The sequence below is a fragment of the Molossus molossus genome, unplaced genomic scaffold, assembly GCF_014108415.1.
Source record: "Molossus molossus isolate mMolMol1 unplaced genomic scaffold, mMolMol1.p scaffold_m16_p_6, whole genome shotgun sequence".
Classification (NCBI taxonomy): Eukaryota; Metazoa; Chordata; class Mammalia; order Chiroptera; family Molossidae; genus Molossus; species Molossus molossus.
The window spans coordinates 70,417,260-70,432,097 of record NW_023425399.1 but is presented as its reverse complement, the minus strand read 5'-3'; the positions used below and the strand labels follow the sequence as shown (position 1 = coordinate 70,432,097).

Sequence of the window (14,838 nt, the reverse complement as noted above, 5' to 3'; positions counted from 1 at the left end):
CCTAACTAAACTTACTGTGCTGATTAATCATTTCACAATATATACATATATCAAATCATTGTGTTGTACACCCTAAACCTATACAAGGTTGTATGTTAATTATATCTCAATAAAACTGGAGAAAAAAAGAAAAGTGATATACTTCAGAGACTAAAGACCAAAACTTTTTTTCAATTTGACAGTCTATTTAACCGATTTAAGAGGGCATAAGGTAAAAGAGCAATTTGAAATAGTACAGTTTAAACTGAAAGTATTAAATTAGAATAGCAACATAAATCAATCTGAAAAGTACTTTAAAATAATTGCCAAATAATTTACGGGGAAAAAAAAAAAAAACACAGGAAAATACAAATGAGAAAAGGCTATGCTATAAAAATAGAGGGAATTATTTGAATTATGAAGTAATACAATGTAAACAAAAATCTTTATAAAATGTTATTTCTAATACTAATAAAACCCTCATATCACAACCTGATGAAGACATCACAAAAGAAGAAAATTAAACCGATTATGCCTGGTCCGTGTGGCTCAGTGGATTGAGCATTGGCCCATGGACTGAGGTCCAGTTCAATTCCTGGTCAGGGCACATGCCTGGGTTGCGGGCTCAGTCCCAAGTAGGGGCCATGCAGGAGGCAGCCAATCGATGTATCTCTCTCACATGGATGTTTCTATCTCTCCATTTTTCTTTCCCACCCATCCCTTCCACTCTCTCTAAAAATCAAAGGGAAAATGCCCTTGGGTGAGGATTAACAAAAAAAATTAATTTTTTAAAAACAGATAGGAAGGCAGACTTTATTCAGTGGGTGGTAGGCAAGCTATTGCAATGTGATTTTGTAGCAGGCAAGAGAGATTGAATTCAACTTTAAATACAACAAAGGGGTGAATTTATAGCCAAGGAGCAGAGTGAGATAGAAAATTACTGAGAGCAAACTCAGGGTTAAGGGGAATTCTGGCTAAACCAACCTAACAATTCTTACTGAAGGTAGTAAGAACATCACAGGGGAAGGGGAATGTGGGACATGGAGTATGAGGGACCTGATCAGATATTGAGGAGAGAGATATATATATAGGGATCCTGGTTAAAATTCTTGCTAAAATTGGACAGTACAGAGACAAACATGAAGCCCCAAAATCAGTTAAGAGAGTTCAGAAGAGCACAGTCTTGTCAAGGAAAGAATCTTTGTCAGTGGTGATGTTCTAGAACCTTGAAAAGAATAGAAGGGTAAGGAAGAGAAAATTTCAGGCTGAGATATGCTGAGTTTCAGGTATCCGAGACACTAAAGTGAAGAATGTCCAATAGACAGTTGGAGTTTGGACATATATAGATATAGATAGATATTTCTTACTATGCAGCTAAATAAAGCAAGAGCTCCCAGTTATGAGAATGAGATGTCACTCTTCCAAGTGAGGAAAATCAGAATATAACCGAGATCAGAATCCTGGGAGAACATCTACATCAAAGTACAATTAGGAAAAAGAAACTTGTGTCCGGCGGGTGTGGCTCAGTGGTTGAGCATCGACCCATGCACCAAGAGGTCGCAGGTTCAATTCCCAGTTAGGACACATGCCCAGGTGGTGGGCCCAATCCCCAGTGGAGGTCATGCAGGAGGCGGCCAATCAATGTTCTCTCTCATTGATGTTTCTATCTCTTTCTCCCTCTCCTTTCCACTCTGTAAAAAAAAATTTAAAAAAAAAAGGAAAGAGAAACTTGTGAGGAAGAACTAGAAGGACCTCCCAAAACTTAGAGAGGAAACCAGGAGTTTACATGGTCTTAAAAACCAAGCAAGGGGATTTCAGAAGGAATTATTCAGCTGTTACTCAGATGTCAAATAAGATTAAGTCTGAAAGTTGCTCTGTGGCTTTAGCAATTAAGATAGTTACTAGTGATATTTGCAAAAGCAGACCATCCAGAAAACATATTACTATGGCTTGAAGTTTAAGTAGTAGAAGATGAAAGATACTCTAGTATGAATAGGCTAGTCCTTGTAGACTACTGCAAATTAGACTGTTATAAATGTTTGTGTCTAAGGAAAGGAGATGAAACAGTAGTTAGAAAGTGGTACATGGGAAAGGTTTTGTCTTTTGTGGTTTTATGTTGTGGTAATTTATGGGGGAGAGGGTTTGGTTTTAAAGATGAGAAGGAATTCAAGGGTAAAATTTTTAAAAATTAAGAGCAAAAGGGATTGATGGATATGAATGTAGTCCATGAAGAAATATGAAATCATAGAATCCAGGGAAAAGTTGGAATCTTACTTCTCTTCATGAGGAAAATGAGGGTCCTGTATTCTGAAGCTGACTGGAAAGAAAGGAAGGTCTTATATAGTGTCTTGGTTGTTTAGAGGCAAGAAGTGATGGAATTCCAGTCTCCTAGTAGCTTCCAGTCTATCTTAGAAGCAACTTTAGAGCTCTTTATTGAATGAAAGACTAGAGGAAGTATGCCAAATATTCGTAGTGGTTCATTTTAGTTGCAAAATTATTGTTGCTGATTGTTATTTTCTTTGATTTTTCCTGTTTACCACAATGGAAATGTGTATTTTGGTAATTTTGTGGGGAAATGTTTAATTAATTGATGAAACTTTAGTAAAGCTGACATGAAAAATAGAAACTCCTCAGAGATAAATAAACATGATTTTGATCACCCATGAGAGCCCGGTGGAAGTTATGGTGAGTGTCCATCGGTTTTATTGCAGGTGAGTTTTATGAAACAACTAGATTAACTTAGTAATTACTTCAGAAATAAAATATCTTTAGGTTGGAAGCAAAGTTCATAGCTTCAGTAACTCTAGTCTTTAAAATAATTGAAAAGGCAGGTGGTACAGAAAAATTCCTCGTAGTTAGAACATCCAGGTTTGAGTTCTGAGCGTATGCTCGTTGAATGATCTTGAGTAAATAGCATTCTTTCCAGCCTACTCTTCTCACTTGTAAAATAGGAAAGATGTCTTTTATGGGAGACATTTGATTATTGAATGAGAAGTATGTACAAGTTTCTTTAACAGGTGTAGTCATTTTATCATCCTATCTTTTGCTAAATAACAGTAGCTCGCAAAATTTTTCCCAAAACATGTACATATATATGTAAATATAATTTTTTAAATTTTATGTATATGTAGAATTATCCTTTTTAAAAAAGATGTCAGTTTATGCATTTTACTATTTATGTTTACTGCAGGAAATACTTTCCTCTAATCTACCTGAAAAACATTCTGTATTCATTATCTATATCAACTGATATCAACACTTACCAATAGGAAATGAGCCTTAGAAACACCTTCTTTTGGGTTTTAGTTTCAACAGATCTTAAACCACAAGATTAAATTTGATTATTACTCTTTAGAAGAATGCATTGACTGTAACCAATTCGCAAATCTTATCCAATAAAATCAATATGAATAATTTTTTTTAATATCTCAGAAAGTGGACACAAATGGAAAGCTAGGTAACTAAAGTAGATAAAGTCTAAAGAAAACTAGAGAGCAAAAACAATTTTTATTTACTATTAATAACTAATATAAAAACAGTATATAATATTTATCTAACATATATGAGAGCTTAAAAGCATTTTCAGCTACTAGTGGGAAAACAGATAATGGAATCCTATTTTACTGAAAAGCCACATTTTTTATTTCTTATTAATGCCCTACTATACCACTACATTTAAACATTAATTACAAGTTTCCTTGAAATTAACTGTTCTTTGGAAAATAATAAATTCCTTTTGGTTTTGTATTTATTGGGTGACATTGGTTAATAAAGTTATACAGATTTCAGGTATACAATTCTACAATAAATAATAAATTCTTAAGACAAATAATAGGTAAGTGCCTAAAAGGACTAGAAGAAATAACATGGTTTAGTTAGTTCATTGTTAATATAAAAGTTATGTAACATATTATTAAAAATTGTTTTATGTATAGTTATCATTTCTCACCCTAAGTTTTATTCCCCAAGTTAAGTACAATGATAACAGAAAGCAGGAGAAGTGTGAGGACTCTGAAAGAAGAAATTCAAAAGCTAGATGATCTTTACCAACAAAAAGTTAAGGTAAGAACTTTGCCACAGTTTATATAGATTAGCCAATGCTTTGTCATGATTAATTGACTGAGCACCTGTTCTGACATCAAACTGAAATATTTAATCTATATTTTTTTTAATATCTCAGAAAGTGAACACAAATGGAAAGCTAGGTAACTAAAGTAGATTAAAGAAAACGAGAGAGCAAAAACAATTTATATTTACTATTAATAACTAATATAAAAACAGTATATAATATTTATCTAACATATATGAGAGCTTAAAAGTATTGTAGTTATGTCTTCGCTTCCAGAGTTTATTGTAAGGAGTTATTTATTTTATTCTTTTAAATGACTGTTTCTAGACTTGGGTTATTTCACCACAGAATATGTTTACTCTTTCACTCATTGTTTTATACTTGCATATGTGATTTAGTATCCTTGAAAGACTAAAACATATTTAAACATAATGTCTTCTACCTTTTTATGGAGATTTAGTGTTAAGTATTCCTACAGCTTAAACTTCAATAAGGCCTTTTGTATATATGATTCCATGTAAAGTGTCATTATAAACTGACTATCCTGGCCAAATTTCATAGGTCATTTACATGAAATCTAGAATGTAGGTAAAATAATAAGATTCATTCCCCACCACCTCTAACCCACCTTCCGGCCAGCATTTTACTTAGGGAAGTATTTATATGACTCTGTTCATTACCACCTATACAATTTATGTGAACATTTTAACCACACCAATATTTTTTACTTAGTTACACCAACAGAGTGTTAGGAATTGAAAACGTTTCTTTTGACCTGTGGTATATTTAGGGTTTGTACATTTTTTTAAGCAGTGTGACAATTTTAGAAACTACACTACAGTAATGTTACCTGTGTGTGAAATATGAGGCATTTGGTAATCATTTTTGTTTTTTCATATGTCCTCTATGATGACACTTGAGTTCTTTCTTTAAAGCACTTAAGTGAAAGACTTATATTTTATCTTGCGAAACCTAAGAATTAATTAATGTAGGCTACTTTGCCTGTACATAATTAATAAATGTGTGGCCTTGGCTGGTTTGCTCAGCGGTGAGAGCATCGGCCTGCGGTCCAGAGAGACCCAGGCTCAGTTCCCGCTAAGGGCACGTACCTTGGTTGCAGTTTGTCCCCGGCCCTGATTGGGTGGTGCGGGAGTCAGCCTCTCGATGTGTCCCTTTCACGTCGATGTTTCTCTCTTCCTCTCTTTCCCTCCCACTCTATCTGAGCAAAAAAATGGCAAAAAATGGAAAAATGTCCTCAGGTGAGGATAAAAATAATTAATTAATTAATTAATTAAATGTGTGAAATAATGGTAGCATGAAAATTATCTACATTTTTACTTGTAATAAAGCATCTTTGATGTTCATGGGAAAAATTTAAATTAGAGTATTATAAAATTTCCTATAGTACAGATTTGAAAATACTGCTGAATGACTTTTATACAGAGCTGTTGAGGTCACATTTTTGTTTATAGTATAAGATTCCCAAAGGAGCATTTTAATATCTCGTATATGTAAAGCAGTAAGCATCCTGAAAATAGAAATGATGCAGCCTGATTTTTTAAAATGTTTTCCATAAATTTTTAAAAATCCACCTGGAGTAAGTATATAGAATGTGAGTATCAAAATATGTACATACTCATGATTTTATCCTAATAGGAAGCTGAGGAAGAGGACAACAAATGTGCCAGTGAGCTAGAGTCCTTGGAGAAACACAAGCACATGTTGGAGAGTGCTGTTAACGAGGGCCTCAGTGAAGCCATGAATGAATTAGATTCTATTCAGAGGGAGTAAGTTCGTCTCACCAAGATTTATAATGTTTATTTTCAATTTAATTATGTAACATTTCTGTAGAACAAGATCTATGTTTATTTGCTTTAATCTGTATTATAGAGCTATTTAGGGGTTGAGGGAGTGGTGAATAGAACTTAAGAATAGCTTGTAATATGAGGATACTTTCCCCAGACAGATGCATTCTGCTGCTACTATAGCTATGGTCTCCTTCATTTTTAGATCTAATTAATAAATGGCTTTTAATCCCTCAAAACAACATAATATTTTAAATCAATTCAAAAAACTTTGGCTATTTGTTAGTACATTTTAATAAAATTTCACTGAGCTTTAATAAACCAATAAGTTCATATTTTTAAGATATAGTTTCTGGAAATTAGGTATATATAAACTACGATTATACTATATAAAGTCTGCTGTACCACATGTGCCTTTATAATATTCACTACACTATGCAAAATCTGCAGTAAAAATCACAAGACTTACAGGAAAATTGTGATCTGGGCCCAATACTCAAAAACTCTGTTGGTAACACAAACAAAAGACCTAATGAAAATGTTCACACAATTGTAAACATGTTGAATATGTAAGAAATACATAAATACTATGATAAATATTATACTCTGTCTTAAAAATACCTGAAGTTTGTGTGGGGAAATGGGTATTCAAAGGGTTGCAGCTTGTGAATTATTGAGAAGTAGGAGGGTTATCTGAAATTAAATGAAAAGGTGTAATACCAGATGTGGATGCATGTGGCTTATCACACATGTATTGAACTGAAGGAGCGCTCCTGTGAGGTGCATGCTTATGTGTTTTGTGTTTTATGTATTCCTTTGCATCGAATCTGAGTTCCGTTGTCTGCATTCACCTAATGTTTCTCAGGGAGGAAATTGGCATAAGCAAATGTAAAATTTGCATTATGATCAAATTGCTACCTAATTTATCCCGTTGAAACAAATACATGTTTCCAAACAAGCATTATAGCAGAACTGACTGGACACTATGCTATATTTCTTAGAAGTTAATTTTCAAATTATACATCATCAAGCTTTCCCCATTGGTTTTTCTTATTTAAAACTTACATAGGAAAATGTTAGGCACACTATGTAATTGTAGTTAAAAATAGTGACATTCCTTCCTTATAGAATATTCTGCCTTTGTAGCTATAATTTTGTCATGCAACCTCTATAAAATCAATATACAAAGTATTTCATTCACAGGTTCTCTATGTCTTAAATGGCCTTCAAATAACTTTAAGGTTGGAAGTACAGCCCTTAAGAAAATCACAGTTCTTTCATTTCCTTGTTTGTAGCCTAGAGAAAGGAAACTCAGTTGAAGGATTTTTTTTGGTTTGCAGTTTTTGTTTCCAGTTTGAATTTTAATGCCTAAAAATAAGACTCCTCCTCTCTCATCCAAGTGTATATAATGTCTTGCCTCTGAAATCATATGTAAAGAGGAGTTTTTACTATAAATGCTATTATGCATGATCAAGAATTAAGTTTATAATCCTTTTGGAGACTCAGGTAAGACCATTTGCTCCCAAGCTTTGTATGTTCAAGAATGAGGTTTTGTTGCTTACAAAGGATCTTTGAAAATGTTTTTATTTCTGCTTTAATGGTTTAAAACTGGATCTCTATGAATTATACATATAACACGCAGCATGTATCCCAGTCACAGCCTGGTTTTATTAAATATGAAAAGAAGAAGTAAACTAACTAGAACTGATATATTAAGTTTTTTCCCTAGACAACTCAAACAGGAGTTTTTATTTTACAGATACCAACTAGTTGTACAGACTACAACTGAAGAAAGACGAAAAGTGGGAAATAATTTGCAGTGTCTTTTAGAGATGGTTGCTACACATGTCGGGTCTGTGGAGGTACGTGTGTGAATGTCTTTTCTACATTCTGAGAAAGCTTTGTAAAACTTCGATATATTTCTGTTTTGTTTCTACAAAAATTAATTAATAAATTTAATTTCTATGAAAAATATGGTCTAGTATAGATTTATCAGAAGAATCCTGTCTAGCGGTGTGGTAAAGGGACACTTGTGCATCTTATAAAGTAATCTGATTACATAAACAACAAACAATGATATTACATCAACAGTATAGAATGTGGTGCCATACCTGGTTCTACATAATAAAAACATTTAGTACATTTAAGATTTCATTTAGATGAAAGACCATATTATGACAAATATCTTTCCTATCTGTTAATTTCATATAAACACAATAAATGTTTCAGGAACATGAAGTTTACCTTATGCTCACCTTTCATATAACTTGAAAGTTTAATAATAAAACTATTCCTCCAATCTGCTGTACAGAATTCAAAAACTAAGATAAATTGCTAGACTCCAAAATTCCTGGGTAATTTATTAAGCGATACATTTCCAGTTGTGAATGGTTTAAGGAAAGAAGACTCTGTATATCACATTAGTAAGCTTCCATATATTGAAAGCAGACCATATGTTATCCTACTTCCCCTCATCTCTCCTGCTTTCTTTCTTGCCAGTCCTCATCACTGCTTACTAGTAAAAACTAAGAAAACCTGGGATCTACCCCCTTTTCCTAATTCAGCCATTTAGTGGCTCTATAATCTTTAATGAATCCTTTTTCAACTACAGACCAGAAAATGATTTGAGTGACTACTTTCCCATTCTCCCAAGGATGGTGTATAATTGTTTTATTCTAGGTTCATAAGAGAACTACTCCTTCATAATATACAATTGTTGGCTTAGATTGAGAAAGTCTGCTTGTTTATATTATTTACTTCTTTTGTTCTTTACTTTCTTCATCTGTAAAATGAGAGGGTTAGACTACTTGCAAACATCCTTTGTGCCTCTATCTATTATAGATAACTTTTCATCTGATGTTAGTGTTGTTAATCTAGCAGTAATGTATCACTAAAGATTTATGTGAAAACTAACCAAAACTATAAACGTTTAATCAGTTAATATAAAATTAGATTTGAAACTATAATAATAGATTGCTATTACCTTTTTTTTTTTTAATTTTGGTTACAGATGTTTCTTATTTTTTACCCCATTGACACCCTTCTCCCCATCCCCTCCGCCCCATCCCAGGCTTTGTTGTCCATGTCCATTGGTTATGCATACATGCATATAAGTTCTGTGGTTTATCTCTTCCCTCCCCCCACCACCCTCTCTTCTGAGGGTTGTCAGTCTGTACCCTACTTCTATGTTTCTTGGTCTACCCTATTCCTCAGACTGTTGTGTTTATTGTATTCCATAAATAAGTGAGATCATGTGGCATTTGTCTTTTTCTGCTTGGCTTGTTTCACTTAGGATAATACTTTCCAGGTCTTATCTCAAAGGATAAGAGATCTTTCTTTCTTACAGCTGCATAGTATTCCATTGTGTATATGTACCACAGCTTTTTTATCCATTCGTCTACTGATGGACACTTGGGCTGTTTCCAAATCTCAGCGGTTTTAAATAGTGCTGCTACAAACATGGGGGTACATATATTATTTCTGATTGGAGTTTCAGGCTTCGTAGGGTATATTCCTAGAGTGGGATCACTGGGTCAAATGGAAGTTCAATTTTTAATTTTTTGAGGTAACACTATATTGTTTTTCATAGGGGCTGCACCAGTCTGCATTCCCACCAGCAGTGTACTAGAGTGAGTCCCCTTTTCTCCACACCCTCGCCAACACTTGTTTGATGATTTGTTGATGGCGGCCATTCTGACAGGTGTGAGGTGATACCTCATTGTTGTTTTAATTTGCATCTCTCTGATGATTAGTAATGTTGAGCATTTCTTTAGCCCCCCTCTCGCGCCTCCGCAATCCTACCAGGATCCAGTCAGTGTCCCTGTTTATATGATCCTTGCAAGTTGCTTTTCTGTTGCTTTTTCCCGTCGATTTGTCTGTGTTTTAGTTGTAATTCCAGTTTGGTCCTGGGAGACGGTCTGTGTAGCTTCCATTCACTCTATTGCCATTTTGGAATCCCTTGCTATTACCTTTTAATTACTTTATGTATAGTTTAATGTTGTTCAAGAATATCAGACCAAATTCAACAAACATTTGCTGAGCACTTATTTTGCACTATGCGAAATTTACAATTAGCAAATATAGAAGGATCATAGAACGTTAACCAATTGTCCTGGCCAGTTTGGCTCAGGGGTTAGAGCATCAGCCTGTGGACCAAAGAGTTGCAGGTTTGATTCCGGTCAGGGGAACGTACCTCCATTGTGGTTCGTCCCCAGCCCTGATCAGGATCATGTGGGAGGCAACCAATCAGTGTGTCTCTCTCACATTGATGTACCTCTCTCTCTCCTTCTTCTTCTTCCTCCCTACTCTCCTCCCTACCCCTTCCTCCCTCCCTCCCTTTCTCATACTCTTTCTGAAGATAAATGGAAAAATATTCAGGTGAAAATTGAAAAAAAAAAAAGAAAGTTAACCAATTATCATTAAAACCTGATGTGGAGAAATTTTATGAGTAATGAAATTGTACTAGAGAAAACAAGAATTTGGATCTGAAGAAAGTTTTATTGGAACGCAGCCACTTCATTCACTTCTGTACTATCTATGGCTGCTTTTGTACTACAACCCCAGGGCTCAGCAGGTCCAACAAAGACCATCTGGTATATTTTAGGCCTGCAAAGCCTAAAATATTTATTACATGGCCCTTGACAGGAAAAGATTGCTAACTCCTGTTCTGGACTCCTACACCTCCCTGAGAGGCACAAAATCTTTTTTTTCTCTTTTGTCTGTTTAGATGTTCCAAAAATTATTATAAAGCTATAATAACCAACACATTGTAGTATTGATACATACAAACCAATCTCTCTGGTTAAGAAACCAGAAACAGATTCATGAGGATACACAGGAAATTTATGTATGAGGGAGGTAATATTGTAGAATAGTGGGGAAAAAAATAAATTACTCAATTAAATTCAGCTTTTTTAAAATTAAGATCTCTACATCAAAAGACAAAGAGGACTTCCGGTCAAGATAGCAGCATAGGTGAACGTGGTATCACATCCTCCCACAACCACATCAAAGTTACAACTAAACTACAGAACAACCATCATTCAGAACCGCCTGAAATCGAGCTGAAAGGAAGTCCTACAACTACGAAATTAAAGAAGAAGCCACATCGAGAATGGTAGGAGAGGGGAGAGGCGCACCAGGCTGGTCCCACACTACGTGTGGCGGATAAAAATTAGAAGGATACCTCGGCTGGGAAGGTCCTCCCTGAGAACTAAGAGGTCCCTGTCCCACACCAGGCGCCCAGTTCAGGGTTCCGGTGCCAGGAAGAGAAGTCCCCATTACTTCTGGCTATAAAAACCAGAGAGAACTGAGGCTGAGGTGGCTGGAGTCCCAGGCCTCTCCTCTTAAAGGGCCCACGCATGGACTTACTCAGACTTGCACCCTCAGCCTCCAGCGTCGCGGAGGCAGCTTGAAAGGCACCAGAGTCATATGGGGAAGAACTGAGTTGTTTGGCATTGGAGCAAGAGCTGGAGAGGCAGCTTTCTCCTGGACAGACACGCTGTCAGAGGCCTTTGTTCCTTTGGTGAACCACCTTCCCTGGGACGGCAGACTGCAGCCATATCTGGGACTCCAGCAACTTGGCTAGCACTGTTTGCCCTGCCCTGGTGAGTCCTGCCCCACACAACTTTCAGGCCCAACCAAGCTGTTGCCAGTTGCTTTACCATTGGATTGGCCTGACTTGGATACTGCTTCAGGTTTTCCTAAATTCTTTCAAACAAGCATCATCTGGTCTCAGCTAGCCCCACACTTCTCATTAAGTAATACATAGAAACAAGCACAGGGAGGCAGCCAAAATGAGAAGACAAAGAAACAGGTCTCAAATGAAAGAGAACAAAACTCCAGGAAAAGAACTAAGCAAAATGGAGATAAGCAACCTAACAGATGCTGAGTTCAAAACACTGCTTATAAGGATGCTCAATGGACTTAGTGAGAACCTCAGTGAACTTAGTGAGGGCCTCAAGAGCATAAAGAAGGACCAGTCAGAAATGAAGGAGGCACTACCTGAAATAAAGAATAATTTACACAGATGCAATAGTAGAGTAGGTAAAGCCAAGAAGCAAACCATCGATCTGGAATATAAGGAGGCAAAGCGCACCCAATCAGAACAGCAAAAAGAAAAAAGAAAAAAATGAGGATAGTGTAAGGAACATCTGGGACAACTTCAAGTGTGCCAACATTCCCACCTTGGGGGTGCCAGAAGGAGAAGACCGAGAAAAAGAAATCGAAAACCTATTTGAAACAATAATGTCAGAAAACGTCCCTAACTTGGTGAAGGAAACAGACATACTAGTCCAGGAAGCACAGAGCGTCGCAAACAAGATGAATCCCAAGAGGCCCACACCAAGGCACATCATCATCAAAATGCAAAAGGTTCAAGACAAAGAGAGAATATTAAAAGCAGCAAGAGAAAGGCAGCTAGTTACCTACAAGGGAGTACCCATTAGGCTGTCAGCTGATTTCTCAAAAGAAACTGCAGGCCAGAAGGGAATGACAAGAAATATTCAGAGTGATGAAAAGCAAGAACCTACAACCAAGATTACTTTATCCTGCAAAGCTGTCATTTAGAATCGATGACCATATAAAGAGTTTCCCAAACAAGGAAAATCTAAAGGAGTTCATCACAGCCAAACCATTATTATGTGAAATATTGAAGGGTCTTTTTGAAGAAAAAGATAAAAAATGTGAACAAACAAAATGGCAATGAATACATGTGTCGACAATTGAATCTACAAACAAAGTGAACAAGCAGAACAGAAACATTTTCATAGATACGGAGAAATTTTGTTGGTTTCCAGATGGGAGGGGGCTTGGGGGAATGGGTGAGACAGGTGAGGGGATTAAGAAGTACAAATTGGTTGTTAGACTGACAAACCTTAAAGGGAAGGGGCATTGCGGGCTAGGAAGAAATAAACCAAAGAACTTATATGTATATATGCATAACCAATGGACACAGACAACAGTGTGGGGAAAGGCAGAAGGGGGGCGGGGATGGGGAGGAGGGAGTCAATGGGGGGAAAATGAGGAACATCTGTAGTACATTCAACAATAAAGATAAGTTTAAAAAAAAAAAGTACACAAGCCACAAAATGATAGAAGATATTTTTTAAAACAACTGGTGAAGAATTAACATCCAGACATATTTTAAAATCTCTGAAAAATAAATAAGAAAAGTGGGCAAAAGACATGAATGGGGATTTTACAGACCTAATGTGGCCCATATACTTATGAAAGATACAGTCGTCCCTTGTATTTCACGGTTAATTCGTTCCAGACTCTAGCGGTTGCACCTGGCATTGAAGGATTCCTGGGGTGCTTGAATACATAGGCCTACAGTCCATACATACAGTAATTTTAATTTTCATTATAATACAGGGGTGTATAATTGACTCAGACAACCGAGTGCACACTGTATCATTTTCACTGTCTCGATCATGTCTCTCTTAATGAATATATTTGAAAAAAACATGATAGAGTGAAGCCACGAAAGTCAAAGCACGAAGTGACGAGGGACAACTGTATACCATTTCACACCCTCAAGAAATTGGCAAAAAATTAAAATTTAATAATACTAAATGCAGGCAAGAATTGGAGAAATGGGAATTCTCATTTGTATTGCTGGGGTTGTAAATTAATATTAAAGTTTTAGAGAACAGCCTAGCCAGTGTGGCTCAGTGGATTGAGCATCCTCCTGTGGACTGAGAGGTCCCGGTATGATTCCCAGTCAGGGCACATGCCTAGAATGTAGGCTTGATCCCCAGCAGGGCACATGTAGGAGTCTGCTGATTGATGTTTCTCTCTCACATTGTTGTTTCTATCTCACTCTCTAAAAAAAATTCAATAAAAACATATTTTAAAAGTTTTAGAGAACAGTTTTGTAATCCCTAATAAAACTGCAATTTCTCTCTAGGTATTTCATTAAATTTTTACACTGCTAGAGCACTGTACTGGATTAAATAGTGTATACCCCAATAATACATGTCTATCTGAAATCTCATAATGTGACCTTATTTGTAAATATAATTTGTGGATATAATTAGGTAAGATGCAGTCATACTGATTTCAGGTAGGCCTGAAATCCAGTGACTGGTATTTTATAAAGTATCTATGTGGAAATGGAGACAAATATAGTGACATAGCTACAAACTAAGGAGTTTATAAGGATAATTGGTTGTAGCTGAGAAGAGGTTAAGGACTACCAGGAACTGCCAGAAGCTGGGAAGATTCAAGGAAGGATTTTTCTCTAGACCTTTCAGAGAGATCATAGCCCTGCCAACACCTTAATTTCAAACTTCTAGCCTCCAGAACTATGAGAGAATACATTTCTGTTGTTGTAAGTCACCTAATTTGTTAGAATGTAGTATGGTATTTATTATATTTGAAATAGTAAAAAATAAATAAATAACCTGGGGTATTAGTTTTCTATTGGTGCCATAACATATTGTCATCAATTTAAAGACTTAAAGCAGATCGGTTGGTGTGGCTCAGTGGTTGAGCATCGATCCATGCACCATGAAGTCGCCGGTTTGATTCCTGGTCAGGGCACATACCCAGGTTGTGGGCCAGATCCCCCAGTGGGAGGCATGCAGGAGGCTGCCAATTGATGTTCTCTCTCATCAATGTTTCTTTTTTTTTTTTTAACCTCACCCGAGGACATTTTTCCATTTTTTGTTCAGATAGAGTGGGAGGGAGAGAGAGAAACATCGACCTGAAGGGGACACATCGAGTAGCTGCCACCCGCACAACCCTACCAGGGATAAGGACAAACTGCAACCAAGGTACATGCCCTTAGCAGGAACCGAATCTGAGTCTCTCTGGACTGCAGGCCGACGCTCTAACCACTGAGCAAAACCAGCTAGGGCTCTCATTAATGTTTCTATCTCTTCCTCTCTCTTCCTCTCTGAAATCAATAAAAAGAAAATAAAAATTGTTTTAAATACTTAAAGCAACACAAGTTTATTTTCTTACACTTCTAGTGGTCAGAAG

General features: G+C 36.3%; 1 protein-coding gene across 2 annotated transcripts in view; it reads left to right on the top strand.

Annotated features, from left to right (window-relative positions):
* The window catches only part of NDC80 (NDC80 kinetochore complex component), a 47,885-nt gene that overhangs the window by 31,617 nt on the left and 1,430 nt on the right, over positions 1-14,838 (top strand). For both annotated transcript variants that reach the window (XM_036245737.1, XM_036245739.1), the window contains exons 14-16: positions 3,949-4,041; positions 5,705-5,835; positions 7,613-7,715. In XM_036245737.1, coding sequence (XP_036101630.1) covers positions 3,949-4,041; positions 5,705-5,835; positions 7,613-7,715 — 327 coding nt within the window. The remainder of the gene's footprint in view (positions 1-3,948; positions 4,042-5,704; positions 5,836-7,612; positions 7,716-14,838) is intronic.